The following is a 27,300-nucleotide window of genomic DNA, read 5'->3' as shown; positions in this document are numbered from 1 at the left end:
TCCTGGAAGCCATGGAATTATCATGTGTTCTGCTCAACCCCCAGAATGGGGATGAGCCCAAGTGAGTAGGTGGGACAAAGTCAGCCCAGGGCGAGCGCCCTGGGAGAGAGCTGGGAACGGGAATGTGTCACTTTTATTGAGCATCCAGAGGGCACCTCTGTGCTGACTCAGCAAGCCGGGAACAAGCAGGCAGGTGGTGGCAGGCAGGAGAGCAGGGCCGGGCACACCCACCCTCACTTCCAGTCCTTGAAGAATTGCTTGAAGATGGGACTCTCTCGGCCCTGGGGCAGAATCTCCACCTGCAGTGGGAGAAAAGCTTGGCTCACGGGCTGCCCACCTCTGCTGCTGAGGAGGAGGACAAGGGATACCCTGACGGGTCGGCAGAGTTGGGTAGGACGTAACCAAAGCAAATGTCAGCTGTGCCTTGGCAGCCATGTCCCTGAGAGAATGTTCCTTTCCAGTTAAATCTTGTCATGGCCCTACAGTTAGGTTGTCTCGCTACGTCAGGGCCTGAGGTGCAAGGGCATGTCATCGACCGAAAGGCTTGCATCTTCAAGTGACACATGATCACTAATATCACCTGAACTGTGGTTTTCGATAGCCCCCCACACATATACACACTTTTGTGGGGTTTTCTAGAGGATTATGGGAAGAAATACTCTAAAGGGATATCTGGTCCGTCGTGATTTAGGAGGGAAAAGGACCACTTTATCCCATGAATATACCACCCACCTCACAAATATTCATAAAATTGTTTTCAGTATCCACAATGCAGAACCCAGGGGCAGCTCCCCACCATGGGGACAGGGCACTCCAGTCTCTTTGGACTGTTTCTTTGTGTGAATTTGCTGAATAAACTTTAGCTCAGACTGCCTGTCTTTTGACTAAATTCTTTCATTCAAGAAGACAAAGGCCCTGTAACACCAGGCGAGAGAGAGACCGCCAACACTCTAAGCCAGTCCTGAGAAGACGAAGGTTACAAGGTCACAGGACACAGGCTGAGGGAACGCTCCTTCAAGGACTGGGGCACTCAGTTAGGCAGATGCCACCAGTTAGACATCAGCTGTACCAGAATTTCTATGTCAGAACTTCTGAGCAGGGCACGGTGACTCACACCTGTCATCTCAGCACGTGAGAGGCTGAGGCAGGAGAATTGCTGTGATTTCAGGCCAGCTGGGGATACACAGTGAGTTCTAAGCCAATCTGAGCAACAGAGTGAGACACTGTCCCGAAAGGGGGAAGAGAGAGCTGAGGATCAAGCCCAACTGGTACAGGGCATGCTAGCCACACACAAAGCCCTGGGTTCAATTCCCAGCACCACTTAAACCAGGTGTGACCCACACCTATAATCCTAGAAACTGGGAAGTAGAGGCCAGAAAATGAGAAGTTCAAGGTCATCCTTAGCTACATAGACAGTCTGAGGCCAGCCTGGGCTACATGAGACCCATATGGAGAGAGACAAGATGAGAATATCTTGTGTAGCCACTGTGCTGGGACTAAAAGGGGTACCAGTGGCTGCGGACAGACACAGCCCCCCAGTGACATGCCCTGTCCCTCAGGCTCCCAGGATTCTCTTTGAAAATAAGTTTGGAGTTTTTGTTGTTGTTTTTAATGCTGAAGGACTGAAAAGGCTTTTCCACCTAACTGGTCTGAGGCAGGCAAGTCTGCTCCCAACTCCTGAGCTGCCCTGTTCTCATCCGGTCTCGGGGTAGGGAGCCACAGGAAGGTGCCAGGAGGAGGTGGGGGACATGGTTTTGTCCTCACCTGAGTGTTTGGGGAATATCTCATCCGAGAGATGAAGCCATCGGCCACTTGGAGGGCTGCCTGCCTCTCCTTCTCATTAGCTTTTCGCCCTGGAACATAGGAACAAGATTTCAGCAGGAGAAGAGGATGGGGTGCAGCCACGGGAGAGGGCTCGCCCTCCCAGCGTGTGTGAAGCTCCGCCTTCTGTCCCCAACACCACAGAAGACCACTTGTAAGCCCTGCACTGGGGAAGTGGAGGCAGGAGGCTCCGAACCGTCTTCATGTCTTCAGCTACATAGGGAGTTCACAGTCATCCTGGGCTGCGTGGGACACTGGAAGGGGCAGAGAGTCTCCAGTCTCTACCCCATTTTCCTGAGGAAATTTTAGGGGTCCACAGAATGCCTGACAGTATTGGTTTTGTTTTTTTTTTAAACAAATGTACTCAGCATACCCAAGAATACTGAGGGCCCCTTAGAGTATGAAGTCATGCCCTTAATTCTTTTTCCAGAAAGCTGGCAGCTCTAAGCTAAGATTTAATTAATTAATTGATTAATTAATTAATCAATTAATTAAAGCTTCTGCCTGGATCAGCAGAATCTTTTGGCCCTGACCAAGCCATCTTTTAGGAAGAAAAAGCTTCCTCCTAGACATCACACTGTAAGGCCAGTGGGCCGGGGCAATGGCTCGGCAGTTAAGAGCACTTGGTTCTCTTGCAGAGGACCTGAGTTCAATTCCCAGCATCCACTTGGCACTCACAACCACCTGTAATTCCAGTTCCAGGGGATCCAATGCTGCCTTCTGGCTTCTGAGGACACTGCACACACATGATTCTCAGACATACATGTAAGAAAAAGACACACAAAATACAAAAGAAACTCTGTGGCCAGGGCCTCACCCTTCCCCGGAGCCCCTCACCTCCTGTGTGAGTACAGTGTTACAGGTAACACCATTCTGTTATCAAAACTTTTTTTTGTGAAACTAAATAGGATGCAGAGTAAAATTTCTTACAGAGGCAAACGGACTCCCACAAGGTCAAAAGCCAACATGCTTGCTGATGAAGTGTTTAAAAGACTGAAGATCACCCAGAATCCACAATATAGACAATGTAGGCAATCATTTATGTAGGCCTTTATGTTGGCAATCACTGGGACACAAACTGTGATTCAAGCTGAAGGCATTTTGACATGGAAACAGAGCCAAGCGTGGTGGTTGGCTCTCCGGCCGATATTAAAATCTTGTGAACTATGGAGTGTCTGTGTCCTTCCTCTGTAACTGACTCACTGTTCTGGCATCCATGGGCACTTGTCTCCCACCTCCCAAGCTTCCTGCCCCACGACTTCTTTTCCTATAATGATTCCTTTCTTGGGGACTACAGACTCTGGAGTCTCAGCATTGACTCTATGGTATATGGCGCCTCTGCAGGAAGGAAAAGACAGCCCCAGGGCAAGAGATGTAGCTCAGTCTGTAGACTATTTACCCAGCATGCCCTGGTTCTAACCCCAGCACCAGAGAAAATCAGGCATGGTAGTGCATGCCTGTAATCCCAGCACTCGGGAGATGGAGGCATGAGGATCAGGAGTTCAAGGTCATCCTTGGCTACATAACAAGTCAGAGGCCAGCCTGGGCTATATGAGACCTTATCTCAAAAAAGAAAGGGAAAGGGCTGGAAAGGCTCAGTGGTTAAGAGCACTTGCTACTTTTGCAAAGGACCAGAGTTCAGTTCCCAGCACCCATATCAGGAGGCTCATAACTGTTCTTAACTTCAGCTCCAAGGGATCTGATGCCCTCTGGCCCCCTTGGGTACCCATAGGCATGTGGCAACGGGGGTCGGGGGGAGGGAAGGAGAGGAGAGGAAGAGAAAACAAGAAAGAAAGAAGGAAAGCCAGGCAGCCGTGGCACACACAAAAGCAAGCAACCTTTCTCTCTCCAGCAGACACAATCTCTTGACAAAGCACGGCCCACAAGTTTACCACACACGACATAAAGTGCTACTAAGCCCATCTAAGATTTACCTCAAAGTCAGGCACCCCAGAGCCCTGAAGGCCTGGAGACTGCCGAGAGAGTTCTCAAAGTGTGGTCCCTGGAGCCCCACAGGCCTGCCCTGGGAACATGTTAAACACATACACGCTCAGGCTCCAACCTGGACCTGGTCAGTCTGACTCTCTGGGATGGACCCAGCAAAGTACTGAAGAGGCCCCTGGAGTTCCGAGGCCGGCTGAGATTTTCAAAATGGCTGAGCTTGCTGGCTTCAGGGCCCCCATGGCAGCTGCAGGGCCCCCAGGCTCACACCGAGGAGCACATACCCTTCCAGATGTAGATTTTGCCACAGAGCCCATTGTCCAGAACAAAGCAGTCATCTGGAATCAGCAGTGCAGAGGCAAAGGGGCTGGAATCGGCTACCTTGGTCAGGTTCATCTGTCCAGTGGCATCAGAGACCTGGGGAGGAAGGACAGCCGCCAGTGTCACACACACACACACACACACACACACACACACACACACACACACACACTCACACACTCACACTGGCCCTCACTGTGAATGAAGTTACCCAGTTGCCTCTCCCAACAGTTCCAAGAAGCAGGTGGGAAGAGGGCTCCCCAAAGGCTAACTTCAGACAGCCTCTCTCTTGTCTGTCAGATGCAGTTCAGAAGCCACGGCTCCCTTAGGGAAAGAGGTGACCTCACATTACAACTAACTGCCCAGGGTTCAAACCAAGGCACGCTTAGCATTAGCTTTCAACCTTCACCAATGGGCCGGCCGGAAGTGAATACCATTTACCTCCTCAGAGGGCTGCCCATCTGCCTGCTTCCCACCCATCTCTCCTCCAACCCCTACAAACCTACCTGATTCCCGGCCCAGCCTTCCCACAGCCGCCTCCTCCCTTCAGCTCCATGGCCTTGACAGCGGCAGATGCCTAGTTGGTCCCCAGCAGGCCTGAAGTGCCCACCTTATACAGGGCCGCAGCCTGGGCGTTGGTCTGGTCAGCTGTGAGGTCTTCCTCAGGGTTACCCTCCTTCAGAGCAGGCTTGGGGCCCAGAACCTGCGGAGCCAGACAGGATTACTGGGGCTTCTGCACCCGAATTTTCCAAATCACCACGTCCAGGGCCACCTGTGTCCTTCACTAAGCTAAGACTTGGTAAAGTGATGGGTCCAGCCCACCCACCAGACAGTCTCTGGCCCCAAGGCTGTACCCACTCAGAGGAACCCCTTATCCCCATCACACAAAGGTACCCCATGAGCCATCACAGGGCTGAGTAGGGCCCCAGATAGCCCCTGTCAGCCTCTATCAGCCACCTTCATAATCCCGGCTCATCACTGTCTCTCTTGGCTGCATCTCCCCGCTGCCCACCCCAGTGTCCCCGACCTGAATCATCTCGGCTGGCTCCTCTCCATCGGTGATAATCTCCACCTGGGCCTTGCCCTGCCGCTCGCTGTCCCTGATGGCCAGGGCCAAGTCCCTCGCCTTGTTCCGTTCCAGGATGTTGGACTTTCCACCGCACCAGGTGAAGATGTTCTGCAGGGAATCAGACAGGCCCATCACAGCCGGTTGCCTGTGTCATACCCCCACTGAAAAACTGTCCCCACAGGCAGGGCAAGCAAGAAGGCAGTGCCAGTGTGCATATATCCATGCAGGCAAAACACTCATACAGACAAAATAAATCTAAAAGAAAAATTATCTTTTTTTGTTTTTCTCAGACAGGGTCTCTCTGTGTAGCCCTGGCTATCCTAGAACTTTATTGTAGACCAGGCTAGGCTCTAACTTGGAGATCCTCCCACCTCTGCCTCTCAGGTGTTGGGATTAAAAGCATGCACCACACTGCCCAGCTTTCAAAGAAAAAAAAAATTTTAAAGAGTGCTTCTTGCCCGTATGCCATCTCCACATCACTTATCATCATATATTTAAGCTTTTTTTTTTTTAATCTTGTGTATAAATTATCTCCTGGAGCTGGAGAGATGGCTCAGTGGCCAAGAGTGTGTGTATATGTGTGTGTGTATATATATATTCTCCTCCAGGGGACCTGTATTCTAAGCACCCACAATGGGCAGCTCACAACTGCCTGTAACTCCAACTCCAACCCCCTCTCCTGGCCTCTGCTGGTATCTACAGTCTCTTATACATGCCCCCCACACAGACACAGACATAATTTTTTTAAAAATGTAATCAAATTACAAAAAAAATTCAAAAAAAACCATAAACCTGTTTGAAGACAGTTTAAAGCTTTCTGTTGAGCCCCATTTATATACCATGGACTACATGCGGCCAATGGCCATCGATTGGACATGCCTGGAACCGGAGGGGAGGAAACATGTGAGTTATGTACAGGTACTGTATTTATGAGGTTGGAGCATCTGAGGACAGTAGAGCCTGTGTGCTGCTGGGAAATAATCCGTATAGGTCCCTAAGGGCTGGCTGGCTGGATGTCTTCTCACGGATGGAACACTTCACCAGAACACGGGGTCTACCTTCTCACTCCTCCATCTCCCCGGCCTCCCAGCCTGTCTTAAAGCACGGTGCTGGCACACTGCGCAGTCTCAGCCACCTACCCACCTGACCCAGGTCCAGGATGAAGCAGTCCCCAGTGTTGAAGCTGTCCCAGCTCAGCGCCCTCTCGGTGGCACGGATGTTCTTCTTCCCCTTGACCTGGTAGAGCTTTTTGATGGCTGCTGGGGTGGCCCCCGAGGTTGTCTTGTGAAATGCCGACTCCACACCACCTTCCTGCAGCCCAGAAAACCGGCCTGAGTGGCCCCATAGGCACCCAGAGCCTTCCGCACTCCATCGCACTAGGAGATGAAGGGAGGTGGAAACCGATCCCCGAGGGCGCCCAGGCCTTGAGAAGGATAAGAACAGCCAGAAACAGGAACTGATTCCAAGAAAAGCCCTGGGAATGAGGGCCTGGAGGTGGTTCTCACCTGGTACTTGAGGCCACGTGGGAAGTAGCTCATGAAGAGGTCGGACTCATTCCCTTGAACCTCACGGTGCTGCACGGGCCGCTCCCCCAGCAGAGTGTTGAGGTGCACGGCCAGCACGGCACAGGCCCCCTGCTCGTCCCGGGATGATTGTTGGCCTAGGATGAATGTGGGGTGACAGGCAAGGTCCCTGAGACCCACTGCAACCTCCATCCCTCGCCGTGGCCAAACCCGCGCAGACACCATTCCAACCCCTTTACCTATCCACAGGTGCAAATGGGAGGCCTCTTCCGGGCCATTGTGAAGCACCAGGTAGGAATCCCCAGAGAAGAAGATGCCATGGTTCTCTCGTGCTATGGGCACCGGCTTCAGCTTCTCCACACGCCAGATGTGTAGACCTGGGTCTTGGACCGAGGCTGGGAATGGAGAGCCACTGTGGGAAGAGATGGTTGGTAGTGGACTCCGTGGGGAGGGGGCTCGAGCACAGAGACTTGGGCAGGCCTGGAGACTGAGGTCTGGGTACAGTGAGAGCAGTGAGTGAGGAGCAGCCCTGGGAAGTGAGGAAGGAAGAGAGAAAAGACGGTGGGGAGCACTACCTACCTCTGAGGGATGGGTGTGTACATGCTGTTTGCAGACCTGAAAAGAGAAGCCATGATTACCACAAGGGTCACAACAACCAGCTCTCTCACTGGTCCGGGGGAGCCTTCCAGTCAACCAAGTATTCTCCCTTTGGATTTTGGAATGTGCAGTCTTAGGTAGCCTGGGTTGTCCTCACAGCCCGCAAGTAGCTGAGGATGACCTGGGGCTGAGGTGATGCTCGATGGCTAAAGCCTTGCATGGCAGGTGTGAGGAGCAGAGTTCGAGTCCTCAGAATCCACATAAATGTTGGGTGGGCTGTCCGCTTGCAATTCTAGCCTCAGAGGACAGAGACAGAGGATCCCCAAAGCAACCTGAAGAGCAAAACTAGCCACATCGGCAAGCTCTGGGTTTGATTAAGAGATCCTGCCTCAATGAATAAGACGAGGAATGACGTTGGAAGAGCCCTGACATCGACCCTGGGCCTCCACATGCATATCCACACACACGCTATTGGACCTACACACACGTGCAAACGTGCACAAGCAACACACACACACAAATAGAAAAAGAAAATATTTACAAAATAAAATTTTTTTAATTAAAAAATACAAAACTTAGTGACCAAATGATGTTTATGTTGTGGATGTAAAGTTAGTCCAACATTCGAACTTAACCAATATAATACACCTCATTAACAAATATATGTGATTAATATATATTTAATATATCCATATGGATATTTATGTCAATACAATATACCCCATTAACAAGTATATATGATATTAATATATTCATATGGATATTTGTATCAATATAATATACCACATTAACAAGTATATGTGATATTAGTGTATCCTTATGGATATTCATATCAATGTGTATACAGAAAGTGCTTAGCAAAACTTTACATCCATTCGTGATTTAGAATAAACAAACAAAATAATAAGCCAGCTGGTGCTGCAGAGATGGCCCGGCGATTAAGACCTCTTGTTACTCTTGCAGAGGACCTGAGTTCAGTTCCCAGCAGCCAACAACCATCCAGGCTCCACTTCTGGGAGCTAAACACCCCCTTCTGGCCTCCAGAGGTACTACATGCTCATGGTGCACACACGTACATGCAGGCAAAACTACCCATACACATTAAAATAAAAATAAATACATCTTTTTAAAAGTAAGCCAAACATGCTAGCTCAGGCTTGCAATCTCAGCACATGGGAGACCAGGCCAGGGGAATCATGAGTTTTAGGCCAGCCTGGCCTGCACAAGGAGACCCTGCCTCAAAAACTAAAAGAAAAAAAGAGAAAGAAAAGGAAATGCCTACTATGACAGCAGACACAACTGTAATCCCAGCAATGGGAAGGGGCAGGCAGAAAGTTCAGACACTCAGGGACGTTCTGGTTCCAGGCTAGCCTGGGCTATGTGAAACTGTCTTAAAACAACAACAGAAAATGCCTGGTGTGACAGTGCACACCAGCCAAACCGACATTCCAGAAGCAGGAGAGTCAGAAGTTCAAGGCCATCCTTGGCTACCTAGTGAATTCAAAGCCAACCTGGGCTACAAGATACCACGTGGAAAAAGAAAAAGGAAGAAAGGAAGGGAAAAAACAAGGGGCCTGTGACACAGTGTGCTGTGTGATGTTTTGTTTGTGTTCTGACAAATAAAGCTTGCCTGGAGATCAGAGGACGGAGCTAGCCACTAGTTAGCCTTGGAGGCCAGGCGGTGGTGGCACACACCTTTAATCCCAGCACTTGGGAGGATGAAGCGGGAAGGTCAGGAGTTCAAGGCTGCCCTGGGCTACATGAGATTGAACCAGTCTAAAGGAGAAACAGAGCCGGGGGTGGTGGTGCACGTCTTTAATCCCAGCACTAGGGAGGTAGAGACAGGAATATAAAGCAGGTGGAGACAGGGTCTCGGCTCACTTGACACAGGATCCCCCATTCAATCTGAGATTTCGTAGAGGTAAGAAGTCCAGTGGCTGCTGCTCTGCTTCTCTGATTTTTCAGCTTTCACCCTCGATATCTGACCCCTCGTTTTTATATTTAAGAATAATTAGGATCGTGCTTCAACAGCTAGGTGGGTAAAAGTACCTATGACACAGCCCGGTGGGTAAAGGTGCCCGGTCACAGCCCAGTGGGTAAGGCGCTGGTGCACAAGTCTGATGAACTGAGTTTGATCTCAGAACCCAAGTGAAGGCGGAGGAGGAAACAGACGGCCAGAGGCTGCCCTCTGACCTCCATGTTTACACCGTGCACAAATGTATACAGACTCAGACCAACAACGACTGTATTTGTTAATCTAATATCTAAAGAAATAGAGAAGCAACAGAGAAAGGACTGGAGATGTGGCTTCATTGGCAGAGTACTTGCCTAGCATGCATGAAGTCCTGGGTTCAAATCCCCAGCAGTTTATAAACTGGGCATGATACAGTTTATAAACTGTAACCCCAGCACTGGAGGGAGGGTGGAGGCAAGAGTTCAAGATCATCCTCAAAGTATTTGAGGTCAGCTTGGGATCCATGGGACCCTGTGAGAAAGGAGAGAGATCTGGGCGAGGTGGAACAGCTTTAATCCCAGCACTCGGAAGCAGAGGCAGGTGGATCTCCGTAAATCCAAGGCCAGCCTGGTCTACATAGTGGGTTCCAAGCCAGCCAGGGAGAAGGAGAGAGAAGGGGGGGAGGGGGAGGTCCTTAAGCAGAGTTTTTACTCTTTAAATCTACTAAAAACAAAACCTTCTTGGGACTTTATCCCTCCTAGGCAATTCTCTTCCAGGAGAACTGTACTCATCCTCAGCGTTAGCTACCCTTCTATGTTCCCAGAATCTTCCAGTTCCAGAGTGATGAACACCATCTTTGTTTGGTAAGTCAGTGGAGGAAATATTTCTTGGACAAAAGAAATTGTAGTATAGGGAGAATGCAAAAGGCAAGCTGTTGTTATTGTTGTTAATATACCCCATATTTTTTTAATTTCAGAAAAATACAGTCATAACAACTTCACCCGCCCTTTTATTTCTTTCCGTCAGTGGCTGGTGTCTTTTTTGACCTCCACATATATACTGTGGCACATGCACATGTGTGCTCGAGTGTACATGTACACACACTAAGTAAGTAAATAAGTGTGACAAAAGAATTGGCTTTCCCTTCCGCCATGTGAGTTCTGGGGATCAAACTCAGGCCGTCAGCCCTGGCAGCAAGTGCTCCCTACCCACAGAGCTACATCTCAGGCAGTCAGCCCTGGCAGCAAGTGCTCCCTACCCACAGAGCCACGTCTCAGGCAGTCAGCCCTGGCAGCAGGTGCTCCCTACCCACTGAGCCACGTCTCAGGCCTAAGGTTTTCTGTTTGCTTGCTTGTTTGTTTGTTTGTTTTAAGGCTTTTAAAAGAAGAGAGCATATGTCACCAGCACTTAATTCAGTGCATGCTTCCACCTGGTGAGCTGTTGGAAGAGGTACCCTGTGGGACACGGAGGGCGAGGGTAGCAAGCAGGCCCTGCAGCCTAGAGTTGCAGGAGGGCGAAGGAGACTCTCTGAAGGGTGGCTGGGTCAGCGGTGAGGGTTGAGTCTGCTCAGGAAGCAGAGCTGTGGTGAGACATGTGAATTGCCAGCCGAGTTACCACTGTCCTTTTTCATTACCAACCTCCCAAACAGAGGAAGGCATTTTTTTCACCGTGACACTTCCCCCATACTCCATGGGGTGTGACCACATCCCCTGCTGTGGGCAGCCCAGCCTGTGAGTCAGTAGGAACTAATGCGTCTGCCCCAAACCCAAGCTCAGGAATAAGCTAGGCTGAGCCCACAACATCATTGCTTTTAGTTCTGTGTTACCAAAATGAGAAACTGGGCCGTAACTCAATCAAGTGCCCTCCACTCCAAGTCACTGCCGGGTTCTGATGAGGGGGTCGGTTCGGCTGTCTGCTCCTTCACGATCCTAGAGGTTCATTACAACTACCTCCTCAGGACTGGCAGGATGGCTCAGTGGTAAAGGTGCTTGCTGACAAGTCTAACGTCTTTAGTTCCATCCGCAGGAACCACAGGATGGAGGAGGGCAGCAGCTTCCTAGAGTTGTCCTCTGACCTCTGCATGCATGCCATGGTACATGCACACATACATATACACACAAATAAATAACAAATGTAAAAAAAGTAACCAGGCACCTTACAGAAATGCAAAGACTCTGGCTAAACTCCATTACTCCCTCTGGACCTTCTAGACCTTTCTCTGTACTTCCTTGCAAAATCCAGTTTCTGCCAGAGATCCCTGAAACATCAGTTTAGCTGCAAGTCCCCATAATCCATATCCCATAATCCTTTAATCTCGATCTGGTTCCTCAACCTGCACCATCCCCCCCATGGTGTCTGATCATCCAGGCTATCTTCACAAGAATCCGGTTAGGTAAGTTTGGCAGAACCTCCCTCCCCGCTGGCGCTTCCTTTTAGTAACTTTCCATGCACTGACCCTTACCTAGCTCCTTGACTAGGAAAGCCTTGTTTGCTCACACTGCAGTGTGTGTTGAGACTAGTCTTTCTCCCACACTGCAAGGCCTTGGTGCTGTGGCTCCTGTGCTTACAGTGACAGTCCCGTTAAAGCCTTCCTTATGGTATCAAGTATCAGGGAACAGGTTTTTTCCTTTTTTCTTTTAGGATAGGGTCTCTTGTAGCTCAATCTGGTCTTGAATTCACTAGGTAGCCAAGGGTGACCTTGAACTTCTGATCCTCCTGCCTCCACCTCCCCAGTGCTGGTTTGTAGGGGTGGTTGTCAGTGCCCTGAAGCACCGCCCCTAGTGAGGCAGCAGGTAACTGCTAGGTACCAGCCCTCCCCACTGGGGCGTGGCCCAGATGGGGACCCCTTAAGACCTGGGACAATATATAAGTGCTTGCTCTCTTCGCTACCTCGTGGTCTTGGATGCTGGTGTGGATCAGGGCAGAGCTCTCCGGACAGCAGCGCCGGACCGTACCTCAATCCCTATTTTCTGAACTGTGAGCTTCCTGTATTGTGAGTTAATCCCCCAAGAAATTCCTATAATCATTAAGCCATTTCTGTAGACTGGTAGTGATTTAATTGCATTACTGGATCACCAGCATGTACTACTACCAGGCTCGGTTTATGCAGAGCTAGGGAATCGAACCCAGGTCTGTGTGCATGTTAGGTAGAACTCCACCAGCAGCTACATCCCCAGCCCCTAAGTTTTCTTTAACAGCATCAGTGCATAGGCCAGGAGACTCTGCCTCCACTATCTATCTGGAAGTGTTTCGAATAGATGTTCAAAGTGATCTTCCTAGTGTGTGAGGTCTGGGAGAAGAGCATAATTTAACGCCTGCTACACGAGAGCTTCAAAGGAGAGGAAGGCTTTTAAAACTCCTGACAGCCAGATGTGGTGGTGCACACCTTCAGACCTACCAGAGAAGACAGAGGCAGGCAGATCTCTGTGAGTTCAAGCCCAGCCTGCTCTACAGAGAGAGTTCCAGGCCAGCCAGCTCTGTTACACAGAGAAACTTTGTCTCGAAAAAACAAAATAAAACAAACAACAACAAAAAACCAACAACCTCCCGACAAAGCTAGGCAGGCTGGTACAAGCCTAGAATTCCAACTAGTTGGTAAACTGAGGCAGACATATTAGAAGTTTAAGACCAGACAATACAGAGTGTGTTCAAGGCCCGCCTGTGCAACATAATGAGGCCAATCTCAAGACAAAAAGTAGAAAGAGGGCTGGGGTACAGCTCCGTGGTACAGTGCTTGCCAAGCATGTGGAGGTTCTAAGTTCAATTCCCACTCCTAAGGGTAGAGAAGTGGGGTGCATGAGGGACACTGGGGTAGCTGAAACCAGCCTGCATGGGTGGAGGCTGGGTGGCAGTGAGAGAAGCCCCCATCAGCTCCCACTGATGAACCTCCCACTGCCCCTTATCAGCTCCTGGTTTTGCCTTGTGTTCAGGCTTCCCTGGGGATGGGGCTTCCCCGGCAAACAGCCTTCCATCCCTGTCTCCTGCTTTTGGACCTTTGACCCGGTCCCATGGCTCCTCAAGCTTCCTCCTGCATGTGTCTCAGCCTTGCATCCCTGTGGGCACGCATCAACCCTAGCTATCTGAGGATGATCCCGCACCTTAGCTTCTGCGGGAGTTTTCCCAGCCCCTCAGGCTTAGAGCACACCCCACCTTCTTCCCCGGGCCAACAACAGCAGGGGCACACCTGATACCCCATCCCTCAAGCGTCCATGACAGTCTATTCACTTCCATTCATTCGAGATCTGTGCTGGGGGCTCAGCACTGGGCAGGCTGCAGGAGGGGAGGCAAGAGAGGAAGAACAGTCTGCCTTGTGGCCTAGCTAGAGGGCTCAGGGAAGTGGGGAGCCATCACATCCAATGAAACCACAGACCAACTTCCGCCATGCAAGACAGTCACATAATCACAGACCAGCATTAGAAGGAGCGTTAGTGCTTAGATAGACCTCATAGCACATAGAACAGACACCTCTTCTAGGGCACCCTTGGTCGTCCTCGTCTTGAATGCTTCTGATGGTGGGGAACTCACCACTTCGCAGGCAGCCTCTTTTATATCTTCCAACTTTGGGAGTGGCAGGAATGCTGGGAACCAAACCCAAGGCCAGGGGGCACAGCTAGAAAACGCTCTACCACCGAGCTACACTATAGCCGGTCACCTCTGCTGAAGACTCCTTTTCCCGTACTAGGCCGCCGCGTGATGAGTTTTAGGGACTGGTTCTCTCCCTGAGGCTATCAAGCACCTTTGGAGCAGGAAGTAGTTTGCCTAAGGACCTTTGGGCACACTTGGTCCTGTCCAAAGGATGTGTTCAATTGCCTTGATTTGCTGAGCCTGTTATGGGACTAGATAAACCAGAGGGATAGCCTAGGATCTCAACATTGGGGGCACTAGTTAAACCAGAGGGATAGCCTAGGATCTCAACATTGGGGGCACTAGTTAAACCAGAGGGATAGCCTAGGATCTCAACATTGGGGGCACTAGTTAAACCAGAGGGATAGCCTAGGATCTCAATATTGGGGGCACTAGTTAAACCAGAGGGATAGCCTAGGATCTCAACATTGGGGGACTGCCTGGAGCTGCCTAAGGCAGAAAGGCAGAGGGCAAAGGGACCCATCAGACTGTCCTGGGTGGTGGGAGAGGATGTGTGCCCTGCTGGCTAATCCTTAGAGTATCTTTAAGGACACACTGGGGGATTACTCCTACCTTCAACATGCTTGACCTAATTGTGCACCAGTGACCCAGTACTGAGGAAAACCAGGGCCACTTTCGTCCCCCTTGGACTCTGATTCTCTTTTTTTTTTTTTTTTTTTTTTTTTGGTTTTTCAAGACAGGGTTTCTCTGTGTAGCTTTGCGCCTGTCCTGGAACTCACTTGGTAGCCCAGGCTGGCCTCGAACTCACAGAGATCCGCCTGGCTCTGCCTCCCGAGTGTTGGGATTAAAGGCGTGCGCCACCACCGCCTGGCCTGGACTCTGATTCTCAACAGGTCACTTCCCCTCACAGTCCCTATCTGTGCCGTTAACTGTGAACTGAAACAGCACCAACCCTAGGGAGGGAGTGACCTGTCCATTTGAGAAAGCACGGGACTTTCTGGACTGTGGCCCATGCTCCTTAGAAGTCGGGACAGCAGTGGCTCCGGACACCCAGGACAATGCTCTTTCCCCACACACCAAAGCAGATCCCACTCCCCACATCTCCGATTCTACCTTCATCTTTCTCCATACCGTTCCCCGGATGACCCTCGGCTGGGGGCTGTCTGAACGCCCCTCAAGTAGCTGGACCTACCCTGCTTCTTCCCAAGGCCCTCCAGCCCAGTTGTCTAGACCTAGGACAGTACTATCTTGGGGATAGGCACTGCCAGATCTGAATCCACCTCCTGACAGGCCTTTGGGGAATCTCTCAGGTCTGACAGCACCTCCTACAGACCAGGATGAGCCCAGACCTCCTGGCTCCTCCGCTGCAGCTGGAACACATCCCTGCAGCTGGAACACATCCCCAGCCTCTGCAGCTACAGAACTGCATCAGATAATGATCCAAGCCTGACTTATGCCTGGGGACATCATTCCTGACTGTTCCCAGACCCTAGCAGCCAGCCCTCCCTATCCACCCAAGAGGGTCCAGCTAGCCCATCTGTAGAAGCCCCAACCACATTTACCTCTCCACAGGCCTTCTCTTCTCAAACTCCTCTCAGGCCCCTCCACCCGAGCTTCTCACTTCCCTCTTCTCCACTGGCTTGTCCCACCCACCCGCCCCACCCAAGGGAAGGCTCAGTGCTCTGAGGTCCAAGGACTCAGGAGAGCAAGCCAAAGCTGTTCCTCAGCTACTGGGAGGCTGGGGTCCACCACAGTCTCATCACTGCGGCCTCAGGCAAGGCAAGTTCTGAACACTTTCGAGTCAGACCAACGAGGAAAGCCCCGTTCCACTCACCAGTCCGCGAGCAGGCGAGGGAAGCGCGTTCCACTGCCCAGACAGAAGCTGCACACCCCCTGCACACCCCTGTGGCTGCTTAGTCACATTTCCTGGGTTGGGTCACTGGCTCTGTACTTCTTTTTCCTCCTCCCCCTGACTAATTAGTCTCATCACCCTGAGTACATGTGATTTTTTTTTTTTTTTTTTTTTTTTTTTTTTTTTTTTTTGGTTTTTCGAGACAGGGTTTCTCTGTGTAGCTTTGCGCCTTTCCTGGAACTCACTTGGTAGCCCAGGCTGGCCTCGAACTCACAGAGATCCGCCTGGCTCTGCCTCCCGAGTGCTGGGATTAAAGGCGTGCGCCACCACCGCCCGGCACATGTGATTTTTTTTTTAATTTTTTTTCTTTTTTGAAGCGAAGTTCCAAGAGAGTGGTTTGGGGACCTGACACATTCTGGTTGGTTTGGAAGTGTGTATGTTTTCATTTTGATATTTCGTTTTATTTTTGAGATGTAGCCAAGGCTAGCCTCTAAATGACGACGCAGCTCAAGCTGGCCTTGAACTGATTCTCTTGTCTCCTGAGTGCTGGGATTACAGGTGTGCGCCACCATGCCCAGCTGTTTGTTTGGTTGTTGTCTGTTTGTCTATCTGTTGGTTTGTTACTGAGACGTCTTACTTTGGAGCCCAAGCTGTTATGAAAGTCAATATGTAGCCCAGGTTGGCCTCAAATTTATGAGGCCTGTCTCTGCTTCCTGAGCACTAGGATTCCCTGGACCAAAGTATCATGCCAGGTACCTTGACACATTTAAAGTGGTCTCTCAGTGCCCGGAATACTCAAAGACTATCCCCTCAGCTGGTCGTGGTGGCTCATGGCTTTGATCCCAGCATGCAGGAGGTAAAGGAGGTGGATCTCTGAGTTCAAGGCCAGCCAAAACTACGAATTGAGGTCCAGGACAGCCAGGACTACACAGAAAAAACGTCTCAAGAAACCAAAATAAATACATAAATAAATAATGAAAACATACACTACCTCTCAGTCTGCTGCTCATTTACCAAATGTCCACAGTCTCCCAGTCTGGGCACTGGAGATCTAGGAGACATCAATAGAAATTAGCGTGGCCAGCCAGCGGGATGCGGTGGCACACACCTGTAAAACCAGCATTTGTCAGGCAGAGACTGGAGAATCAGAAGTTTGGCTACATAGAGAGTTCAAAGCTGGACTGGAGAGATGGCTCAGAGGTTAAGAGCACTGGCTGCTGTTCCAAAGGTCCTGAGTTCAATTCCCAGCAACCACATGGTGGCTCACAATCATCTACAATAAGATCTGGTGCCCTTTTCTGGCATACATGCAGACAGAACACTATACATAAATAAATAAATTTAAAAAAAAAAGAGAGAGAGTTCAAAGGCAGCCCAGGGTATATAAGATCCTGGAATCCCTGTGGACCTCCTAAAAAATAAATAAATAAATAAGAAGCAAATAAGCATGATCAAGCCAGCCAGAATCACAGAACAAAACCATGTCTCAAAGAAAAAAGAACAGACAGAGGGCAGAAGGTTTCAGGCTGAACCCAAGGCAACCATCTCTCCTTTCACCCAGTCATGGAAAGATAGTACATACTCAATCCGGTCTAATTTGCTGGCTCCATGAAGGACCCTGGGTTACAGCTCGAAGTCACGAAGGAAGCAGGAGGCTGAGCCAAGGAGGCTGTGATTCCCTTTTGAGTCTCTAGAGCAGTGGTTCTCAACCTTCCCAATACTTCAGTCCTTTAATACAGCTCCTCATGTTGTGGTGACACACACACATCCACCGTAATTTTTTTTTGTTTTTTGTTTTTGGGTTTTTTGGGGGTTTTTTTTGAGACAAGGTTTCTCTGTGTAGTTTTGGAGCCTGTCCTGGATCTCGCTCTATAGACCACGCTGGCCTCGAACTCACAGAGATCTGCCTGGCTCTGCCTCCCGAGTGCTGGGACTAAAGGCGTGCGCCACCACTGCCTGGCCATAAAATTATTTTTGCTGTTACTTCATAACTGTAATTTTGCTACTGTTATGAATCGTAATGTAAGTTTGTCAAAGAAGTCGTGACCCACAGGTTGAGAACCATTTGCCCTAGAGGAAGGAAGAGCAGAATCTGTGTGAAGTCCTGGAGAGTAAGCACCCAGTGGGCAGCCACACTTGGGTGGCTCAGTGCCCAGGGACTCTGGCAGGCCTGTCCTGGAAGAGTGTTGGTCAACAGCCAGTTCCAGGTAGGACTCAGCATTCAGAGTCAAGGCTCTGGCCTTGATCATACAACAGGAGCAGAAGCAAGCCTTCCCAAGTATCCGACCACCAGACCAATCTAATGTAGGGCTGCTAGGGGGAAGCCTGGAGAAAACAGAGTACTGAGTGGATGTGGGGAGTTGGTATTTGCTTGTTTGTTTGAGACAGAGCCTCGATACATAGCCCAAGCTGGCCTCCAACTTTGGATCCTCCTGTCTCCATCTCTCCATCTTCTGAGTGCTGGGATTACAGATGTGCACCACTATGCCATCCAGATGTGTGGCTTCTGGGTGACAAATACCACCAGAACAAGAATGAAACGTTTTCTCTAGACTTTAAATGGAGTCAGTGGTATGGTTCAGTGGGTAAAAGCACTTGCTGATGACCAGAGTTCAATCCCCAGAACCTACCAAGTAAAAGGACAGAATGGGGGCTGTAGAGGTGGCTCGGTGGTTAAGAGGACTCAGTTTCCATTCCCAGCACCCACATGGAGGCTCACAACTATCTACAACTCCAGTCCCAGGGGATGCACTCTTCCGGTCACCTCAAGCACTAGGTACCCACAACTGTGTACAGACATACAGATAAAAATAAATAATAGTTTCAAGAAAAGAACACAGCTTATAGTTGGCACCTAGGGGTCTCCATGGCCAAATGACAGCCTTAAAAACAGGGTAGTCTGAGATGAGATCCCAGAACCACAGGCAGGGCAGAGACCTTGGCAGAAAGGTTAGGAGTGTGCCTTGAGGACTGGAGGTACAGTTCAGTTAGTAGAGTGTTCACACAGCGTCCATGAAGCCCTGAGATGGATCATAGCATGGGATAAAGATGATGACCAGGGAGACTGCTCAGCTGGGAAAGACACTCGGCCACCAAGCCTGAAGACCTGGGTCCGATTCCCAAGACCCACATGGTGGAAAGAGAGATCACACTCTAGAAGTTGGAGCAGTGAGACATGCCTACAGCCCCCAGCACTTGGAGGTAGAGGCCAGAAGATCAAAAGTTCAATCCTTGGCTACATACAAGTGTGTGTGTGTGTGTGTGTGTGTGTGTGTGTGTGTGTGTGTGTCACACTTTACAACTTACCAGCAGTACCTCCGTAGGTCAGATCCAACTTCTTGGAGCCTCCTCGTGTCCAATCTGTAAAGTGGGCACACAGATAAAAGTGAAGGTTAAACAAGATGCTACAATTAATGAGCAAATATTGAGTGTTCACTAAATCTGCACTCTTTTTTTAAAAAATTACATTTATTTATTTATTTATTCATTCATTTATTTAGGAGGTGGCATGTATATATTATGGCTTGAGGGTGTAGGTCAGAGGACACATTATAGGAGCTGGTTCTCTCTGTCAGTGACTGTAAACACTGCTGACATGATTTACTGGGGCCCTGGTAAAAGTGGCCAGCACCCACTGCAGCAATCTCCATCCCTTCCCAAGCTGAGTGGGAGGGCGCTGTGGAGAGAAAGCTAAGCCAGGGATCCCCTCCCGCTCACACCAACCCCCTCAGGGAATGCCCAGATCTATGGGTCTGGGCCGCACTAGTGCAGAACCCAGCTGGCTCTTAGACTGAGACCCTATGTACACTCCAGGGGACAAAGATGAATGAAAGTCACTGCTCACTACGCTGGAGCTAGGAGGCTCCTTTCACCACAGGAAGAAAAATATATTTTAAAAGGAAAAAAAAGAAAGGAAGAAACAAAGAAACAAAGAAAGAAAGTTGCAGGGGCTGGAGCTGTGGTTCAGTGGTTAAGAGCGCTCACAGCCCTTCCAAGAGGATCCGATTTCAGTTCCCAGCACCCACATCAGGCCCCTCACAAGCACCCGTAACTGCAGCTCCAAGGGATCCGCTGCCCTTCTAACTTGGACGCACAAACCCACACTCAGACAGAATACACATAACTTAATGACGTCGAAAGAAAGACTTGCTGAGTGTGGTTAATTAAAGTGTGGTGGTTCACACCCGTAATCCCAGCACTTGGAAGATTACAAGAGAATCGGAGGTTTGACGTCATCTTTGGCTTTATGGGAGTTTAAGGAAGTCTGGGCTACAGGAGACACCGTTTCAAAAAAAAACCAAACCAACGAAGTTATAACGGGAAAACAAGGAATTTGTTCTTTTTAAAACTCAGGTTGGTACCCCCACCCTCACCCCCACCCCACTTCTGTTCCGCCCTACCCCCCAGTTCCCTGCTTCAAGTTTGTCCCACATGATTGGGACAGTGCTTTGCCGGCTCCACCTGCCCAGTCTCGAAATCCAGCAGAGCTTTCGCCCCTAAGGAAGGTGTGGAGGTGATAGGTAGCCGGGCGCCCCGGGACCCACAGAGCCCCTGTGGACCCCAAAGTAGGAGCTTCGGGCCGCGGAGAACAGATCCCCGAGAGCGCGACTTACTTACCGAGGGGTTTGGTGGCTCTGGACACCGTCGTTTTGCCGGCGACCACGCCTCTACCCCCCTGGGAGAAGTGAGTCACCGTGAATGGCTAAGTGGCTGGAGCTGCCTGGTGCGATCCTGGGCCGGGGGCGCTTCCCTTCCCTTCCCTTCCAGCAACTGAGTCCTTAGAGACAGCACTGGGGGCCTGGTAGGGACCCCAGGGCCAGGAAAGCTGAGGTTCAGCATACTAGGGGAAAACTGAGGCCGAGGAGGGCAGCTTTCACTTCCCATTCAACCCATAGGTCCCTGGTCTCCATCAGGGTTCCCACCTCCGCAGTTCCCTGGAGCACCCACTTGGTGCCTTCAATGTGATCGCCGCCGGCCAGGGACGCAGCTCAGCTGATGGGGTGCTCGCCTAGCCTGCAGGGAGCCTTGGATCTGACCCCCAGCACCACAAACACCGGGCGGGCGTGGTAGTACATGCTTGTAATCCCAGCACTTGGAGGATCAGACACACACACACAAGGAAATAAATAAATGCAATTTTCCCCCCAAATGATCCTCCATCTTTACTTAGATGAATTCTCAGGAGGATTAGAGGGGAACCAGGATTGTAACTGGCCTGACCTGCATCAACGCAGCTCTCTCCCCTTTCTCTAATTCACAGCCAAACAGACCAGCCAGTGTCTACATCAGTCTCTGCCTGGGCTCCAGAACATGGCACACAAACCCACCCACAGACTCAGTCGACAAAACGGCCTTGTTTTCTGAGAAGCAACGTTGCCAAGGCCAAGCAGAATTGGAGTCTCTGAGGCCCACTGACTGGGTTTGAAATAATGCACACCCTGACTTTGTTCCTGGCCAGCTGGGCAACTCAAGCAATCGTATCCCACTGAGGTTAGACGGACCTTTCTGGACCCGCAGACAGCTGGCTCCGTGCCAGACCTTTTTTTTTTGAGACAGGGTCTCACGATGTCTGCCTGGAACATTCTATGTAAACCATGGAGATCAGCCTGCCCCTGCCCTCTGAGGACTAGGGTTACAGGCACACACCACTTAAGTTTTCTAGTTTTGACAGATGCAACACCCCTGTAACCCACATCCCTATCAAAACGCCAGACTCATTCACCACAGAAGGTTCTGTCACTGTGGCCGGTTTTTTTGTGTGTCCCTCCCTCACCAACCACACCGTTTGCACACGTGGGCCAGGAACCACGTCAAGTCTCCTCTGTAACGTCAGCACCCAGCATAGCACCCAGGAAGTAATAACACTGAAAAAAATTATAACTTTTGAGACAAATTTCTATATAGCTCAGGCTGACCCAAACTCCTGGTGCCTCGGTAGATGACCTTGAACTTCTGATCTTCCTGCTTCACCTCCAGAATCCTGGGGTTACAGGCTGGTATCACCATGCATCACCATGCAGCTCTGGCGGGTCTCTTTCATATATGCTAAGCAGGACCAACACCCAAAAAAACAAAGTTTACTGAATGTCTTAACAGATGAGATCAAAACTCCCGTGTTGCAGAACCGCCCCACTTGATAAACATTGGGACAGTCTGCTCCCTCGTAAAGTAAGGACAGAAACCCTGACACTTCTACCTAGGAGACTGCGACCCTGCGACCCTGAGCCACGGGAGGATCTGTTTTGTGGGTTAATTTGCTGTTGTTGGGTCTTTTTTTTTTCTTTTTTCTCTGAACAAGGGAATTTTGTTGGTTTTTTTGTTTGTTTGTTTGTTTTTTGTTTTTTCGAGACAGGGTTTCTCTGTGTAGTTCTGGTGCCTGTCCTGGATCTTACTCTGTAGACCAAGCTGGCCTACAGAGTGCTGGGGTGACAGTCTCTTCTCTAGATATTTTGGGAGAATATGTTTTAATTTTTACTTTGTGTGTATATGTGTGTTTATGTGTATGTTATACATGTTCATGTATGTGCAGGTGTGTGGGCGTGTGTGTATGGAGGCCAAAGGTCAATGCCAGGTATCTTCTATTACTCTGTAACTTATTTTTCAAAATTAGATTTTATTTATTTTATGTGTATGAGTGTTTTGCCTGTATGCATGCACAGACATACATGGTGCCTAAGGAGGTCAGAAGAGGACATCGGATCCCCTAGAACTGGAGTTACAGACACTATGAGCTGAGATGTGGGTGCTGGACACTGAACCCAGGTCCTCTGCAAGAGTCACAAATGCTCCTACCCACAGAGCCATCTCTCCCGTCTCCCCCTTAATTTTTGAGCCCCGGTATCGTGAGATGCGGTATTTACAGAACCTGGAGCTCGGCTGGCCAGCAAACTGCTAGGAACGACTGTCTCCACCTCTTCCCACAGCTCTGGAGTTACAAACATGGGCTGCTAAGCCCGCTGTTACGTGACTGCTAGGGATCGAAATCATGTTTTCACGTTTGTGCAACAAGCATTTTACCACTGAGCCACTGGGCACACTCCCCTGTTTCTGTCATGTTTGAAGCAGAGCGTCCTATAAGGTTGGCCTTGAACTCTCTATGTAGCCGAGAACGACCTTGAACTCTTGATGCTTCTACCTCGACCTCCCAAGTGCTGGGATTGCAGCTAGGGACCACCACTCCAGATTCCTTTTTTAATTTTTATGTTATGTGTATAGGTGTTTTATATGCACATATATCTGTGCACCACATGTGTACCCAGTGCCTGCGGAGGCCAGAAGAGGGCATCACATCCCCAAGGATTGGAGTCACAGACAGTTGTGAACTGCCGTGGGTGCTGGGACTCAAACCCGGGTCCTCTGCAAGAGCAGCCGGTGTTCTTAACTGCTGAGCATCCCTCCAGCCCCCTTTTGTGTAGTTTGATCTTTTGAAACAAGGTGTCGGACTGTGACTGTAGCCCAGACAGACCTCAGACTCACTGCAATCCTCCTGCCTCAGCCTCCCAAGTTCTAGGATTACAAACAGGAGCCACCATGCCCAGCCTGACCTGTGGCCCTCTCTGAGCCTTCGTTCCTCATCCGTGGCATGAAGGCTCTCCTGACTCCAATCCAGAGGTACAGTGCAGACTGTCTTTCCTCACTGAGGGCCTGACAGGGAAGACTGGAGTATCTAACAGCTCTAATATGAACTCTCCCCACATGGGGCTGGAGAGATTGCCTCAGTCAAGAAAACACTTGCTTTGGAAGCATGAGGACCTGAGTTCCATCTCAGAACCCACTTTTGGCTGTTTGTTTTTTTTTTTTTTTTTTTTTTTTTTTTTTTTTTTTTTAAAGATTTATTTATTTATTATGTATACAGCATGTATGACTGCAGGCCAGAAGAGGGCACCAGATCTCATCACAAGTGGTTGTGAGCCACCATGTGGTTGCTGGGAATTGAACTCAGGACCTCTGGAAGAGCAGTCAGTGCTCTTAACCTCTGAGCCATCTCTCCAGCCCCTGTTTGTTTTTTTTGAGGGGGGAGTGGTTTGGGTTTTTTTGTTGTTGTTGTTTTTGAGACAGGGTTTCTCTGTGTAGCCCTGGCTGTCCTGGTACTTGCTCTGTAGACCAGGCTGGCTTCGAACTCAGAGACCTGCCTGCCTCTGCCTCTTGAGTGCTGGGATTTAAGGAGTGTGCCACCACCGTGACTGGGCAGAACCCATGTTTTAAAAGCGTTCAGATATGGCACCTTGTAATCCCATTGATGCGGATGAGATGGACAAGCACAGGGAATCATTTAGCAAATTAGGACTCCTCACTGTTTGGGCTATGTGCACACCCCTCTTCTCTCACAATGTACTTGGAAGCCAGAGACCCTTACCTGCAGATAGTAAGTACCCCCCTTGCCAAACATTGTACCTGGCAACCTCTTGGCAACCTAGGACCCCTACCAGCATCAAGCTATATACATACCACACTCTGATTTGGGTGTGAACACCTCACATACCCTGTGCTTTACAGTTTATTAAATATCCTCAACCCCACACAAAACCATTTATTTGTTCCTCAAAGCAAACTGTGGGGACTAGGGAGATGGTTTATTCCATAAAGCGCTTACTGTACGAACATGATGAACCAAGCTCAATCCCCAGCGATCACATAAAAAGCTGGTGCCAGTGAGTGCCCACATCCCAGTGCTTGGGGAGAATACAAGGGTCTAGTGAACTGATGAGCTCATTTCAATAAGAAATCCTACCTGGAAAGGTGGATAAACAAAGAAGGAGAAGGAGAAGGAGAAGGAGAAGGAAGAAAAAGAAGGAGGAGGAGGAGGAGGAGGAGGAGGAGGAGGAGGAGGAGGAGGAGAAGAAGAAGACATTAATATGGCCTTCAAAAACGCATACAACACACACACACACACACACACACACACACACACACACACACACACGAATGTGTTCACACACACGAGTGTTAATTCCAAAGATGGGAAGAGAAAGACCACCAACCCAAATCACCATGGCCAAATTAATCAAAGTAAGCAATTAATTAAAGCAAGCTTTTTTATTCGTGTACACAGGCTGCCTCCCACTAAGGCAGGGTTCAAGAGGTCAGCATTGGACCTGAGGAAGACAAGGTCTTTATAGCTCAGGGGTAGGGAGTTTTCAAATGGGGGATTTGGCCAGCTAAATAGGTGGGGTTATAGGAGCAGAACATAAACGTAACAAGTTAGTCCTAACGACCTCCTGAAATGAAGACATGATTGCAAGGTGGTCCTAACAACAGGTAGTCAATCATAACAAGGTAGCCATAACAACGTTTTAGAAACAAAGGTTGCAAGATGGTTATTAACTTTTTCAAACAAAGACATGATTGCCATTTCCTGGAACAGGTAGTCCAGAACCATTTGTAGTTAAGCTCACAGGTGGGGCACAGCCTAATCCTTGAGAGACAGAGGTTTAATCATAAACAGGAATGAACCTAGTTTGTCTTTATTATAAGATGGCTTTTAAGCCTAAGATGGAGGCAGACTGGTTCTTCAAGAGCAATGTGTGTCTCACCAATTTCTTGGTGAGTAAAGCCTTTCTTGGTGAAGTAGTTAGCAAATTCATGAAATTAATATTTATCAATCAATCCTAAAAGATAATGAACTTGTGTATACAACCAGTCCTGGGCAGGATTGTTCATTATTTCGGGATACCATTATCACAGAACAGAAAAGACACAGTACCCTTGGCCTAATTCATTTTTGCCAGGCAGTATCTCCAGGATAAGCCTTACTGGAGAAGGGATAGACCCTGCCAGAGAATGCCCCTCCTACCGCTTCTCCCGCCTAGAGTCTGGTCCCTTAGTTTGCCCAGGATCACAAACAGGAAGGCCCCCACCGTTGCCCAGGGAGAAAAGCTGCAAACTACAAGTCCCAGCAGGCAGTGGGCTGCAGGGCAGGACCTATGCTGCCTCAACCAAACCCAGGTCGAGCCCCCCCCCCCCCCCCCCGGGTGAAGTCAGACAAACACACTACACACTCACGCACATGCGCCAGCCCCGATGCCACCAACTACAAATCCCAGCAGGTAGCGGGATGCTGGGTGGGGCCTAGAGCCCGTGTTTTCCTCCGGAAGTGGAGTCTGGCAGGTGTGGTGGCGATCCTTTCGGGGAGGGGAGGCTGGCTTCAGACTACAGACTGTTGGTGCAGGCTGTGATGGGTGCTGGCGGGGGCCGATAGGAGGCACACAGTGCGCCTCCTTGGCTCTGACTGCATTGCCCTGGCTAACTCCCTGTACAGGAGGGAGGGTCCGCCCGGACCCTGCAGCGGCTCGGAGCTTGTGAGGGCCCGTGTATGGATTGCAAGTCTCTGGAGAGACCCAGGAAAGACCTGGGTCCTCCTTGTCTCCTAAATGTAGGTCCCAGAGATCTGAGGTCCTGACCCTGGGCATCAGGATGAGAGGCTACTTTGGGGGCAATAACCAAGACACTCGTAAGCACCCCCTCTCTCAAAGGCCTCTGCCCACAACCCATGTGTCACAGCTCTTGTCCCAACTTCCCAGGTTGCCCCAAAGAGCCTCTGAGATGCTGGAGAAGGGACTTACCCAGACCCTTCAAGTGCAAACCGAGATAGACGGGATGAGCGGAGCTGAGGCCCCCACTTCCTCCACCTCCGCCTGGGGCTGCTCTCTCCTGGAGTCTCTTCTCAGCTGATTTCTGGCTCCCCAGTGGGGACTCAGGTTACACCTGTATTGGGAGCAGAGACACCGCAGTGGCCAGGAACACCTGGACTTTCTGTCTCCGACCCCGTTTTCAGTTTTTACGCTTCCTGTACAGCTACATGCCTGATGGTCAGTGTAGATCCAGAAGTCACACAGGCTCGGAAGGTGTGGCCGTGACCCTGTTGAGAAAGATCTCACTTCTTCAGCTACTAGGGTGAGAGCAGCTACTTCCTGGAAGTACTCCAGCTAGTCGTGAAGCAATTAGAATCGACTCCAGGAAGAACTCAGAGTAGATTGCCCACATCCTCCAGTAGCAAGGTGAAATTCGTATTGATTGGTCCCGGTGGTCTCCACGCATGTCCATCTAGGCCTGGAAATTTCTCAGAGACTTCTTAGAGTTCTGAGTCCTTTTGTTAAGACAATCAACATTTGGGAAGCTGCGGCATAAGGGTCCTGAGTTCAGGTCCAGCTTGGGCTACATGATGAGACTGTCATCGTGTCCCCCACCCCCAACCCCCCGCCGCCCCCCCAAAAAAGCAAAGCAAAACGAAAAGCCATCATTTTAAATAGACTTTTGCCACTAGAGGTGAGAGGTAAATGATATAAAAGTTTGGGGACAGCCATTGCTCCAGTCCCTAGCTTTGAAGGGCCCATGCTCCCGCTATTGGAATTTATTTTTATTACTAATTTTTTTATTGGAGGGAGGTTATTGTAGTTGTTTTATTTTGGGCTGTCACAGAAATGTTTCAGTCAGTCAGGCCTGTAATCCCAGTTTCTCAGGAGGCTGAGGCAAGAAGATTGCAAGTTTAAGGCCTGCCTGGAACACTTCGTGAAACCCTGTCTCAAAGTCAGACATGCAAAGAGGATGGTGGATGAAAAAAAGAACTGAAAAGGAAGGACATGCCGCTCCTGGCTATGGTGGAGGAGAAGGTTTACTGTAGATACGAGGGAGAAAACGG

The 27,300-nt window shown here is 49.9% G+C and overlaps 1 protein-coding gene across 10 annotated transcripts; it reads right to left on the bottom strand.

Moving 5' to 3' along the window:
- Nucleotides 1–115: 115 nt before the first annotated feature.
- On the bottom strand, nucleotides 116–26,277 carry Capg (capping actin protein, gelsolin like). Of its 10 annotated transcripts, none has more exons than XM_052719022.1 (12): nucleotides 26,225–26,272; nucleotides 18,969–19,022; nucleotides 16,654–16,713; nucleotides 7,255–7,290; nucleotides 6,915–7,087; nucleotides 6,658–6,812; nucleotides 6,296–6,463; nucleotides 5,111–5,260; nucleotides 4,694–4,786; nucleotides 4,047–4,179; nucleotides 1,765–1,853; nucleotides 116–299 (listed from the first exon to the last, which is right to left on the bottom strand). In XM_052719022.1, the coding sequence occupies exons 4-12, from the start codon at nucleotides 7,275–7,277 to the stop codon at nucleotides 234–236; spliced, it is 1,050 nt and encodes a 349-aa protein (XP_052574982.1). In that variant the 5' UTR covers nucleotides 7,278–7,290; nucleotides 16,654–16,713; nucleotides 18,969–19,022; nucleotides 26,225–26,272; the 3' UTR covers nucleotides 116–233. The 10 variants fall into 10 exon arrangements, with proteins under 10 accessions (XP_052574982.1, XP_052574983.1, XP_052574977.1 ...); XM_052719023.1 differs by lacking the exon at nucleotides 26,225–26,272 and adding an exon at nucleotides 20,883–20,902; XM_052719017.1 differs by lacking the exon at nucleotides 26,225–26,272 and adding an exon at nucleotides 20,280–20,876.
- Between the last annotated feature and the right edge of the window lie 1,023 nt (nucleotides 26,278–27,300).

This window comes from Peromyscus californicus, unplaced genomic scaffold (assembly GCF_007827085.1).
Source record: "Peromyscus californicus insignis strain IS unplaced genomic scaffold, ASM782708v3 Scaffold_6__1_contigs__length_162567912, whole genome shotgun sequence".
Taxonomy (NCBI): domain Eukaryota; kingdom Metazoa; phylum Chordata; class Mammalia; order Rodentia; family Cricetidae; genus Peromyscus; species Peromyscus californicus.
The sequence above is the reverse complement of the archived record's forward strand: the minus strand, read 5'-3'. Positions and strand labels throughout refer to the sequence as shown.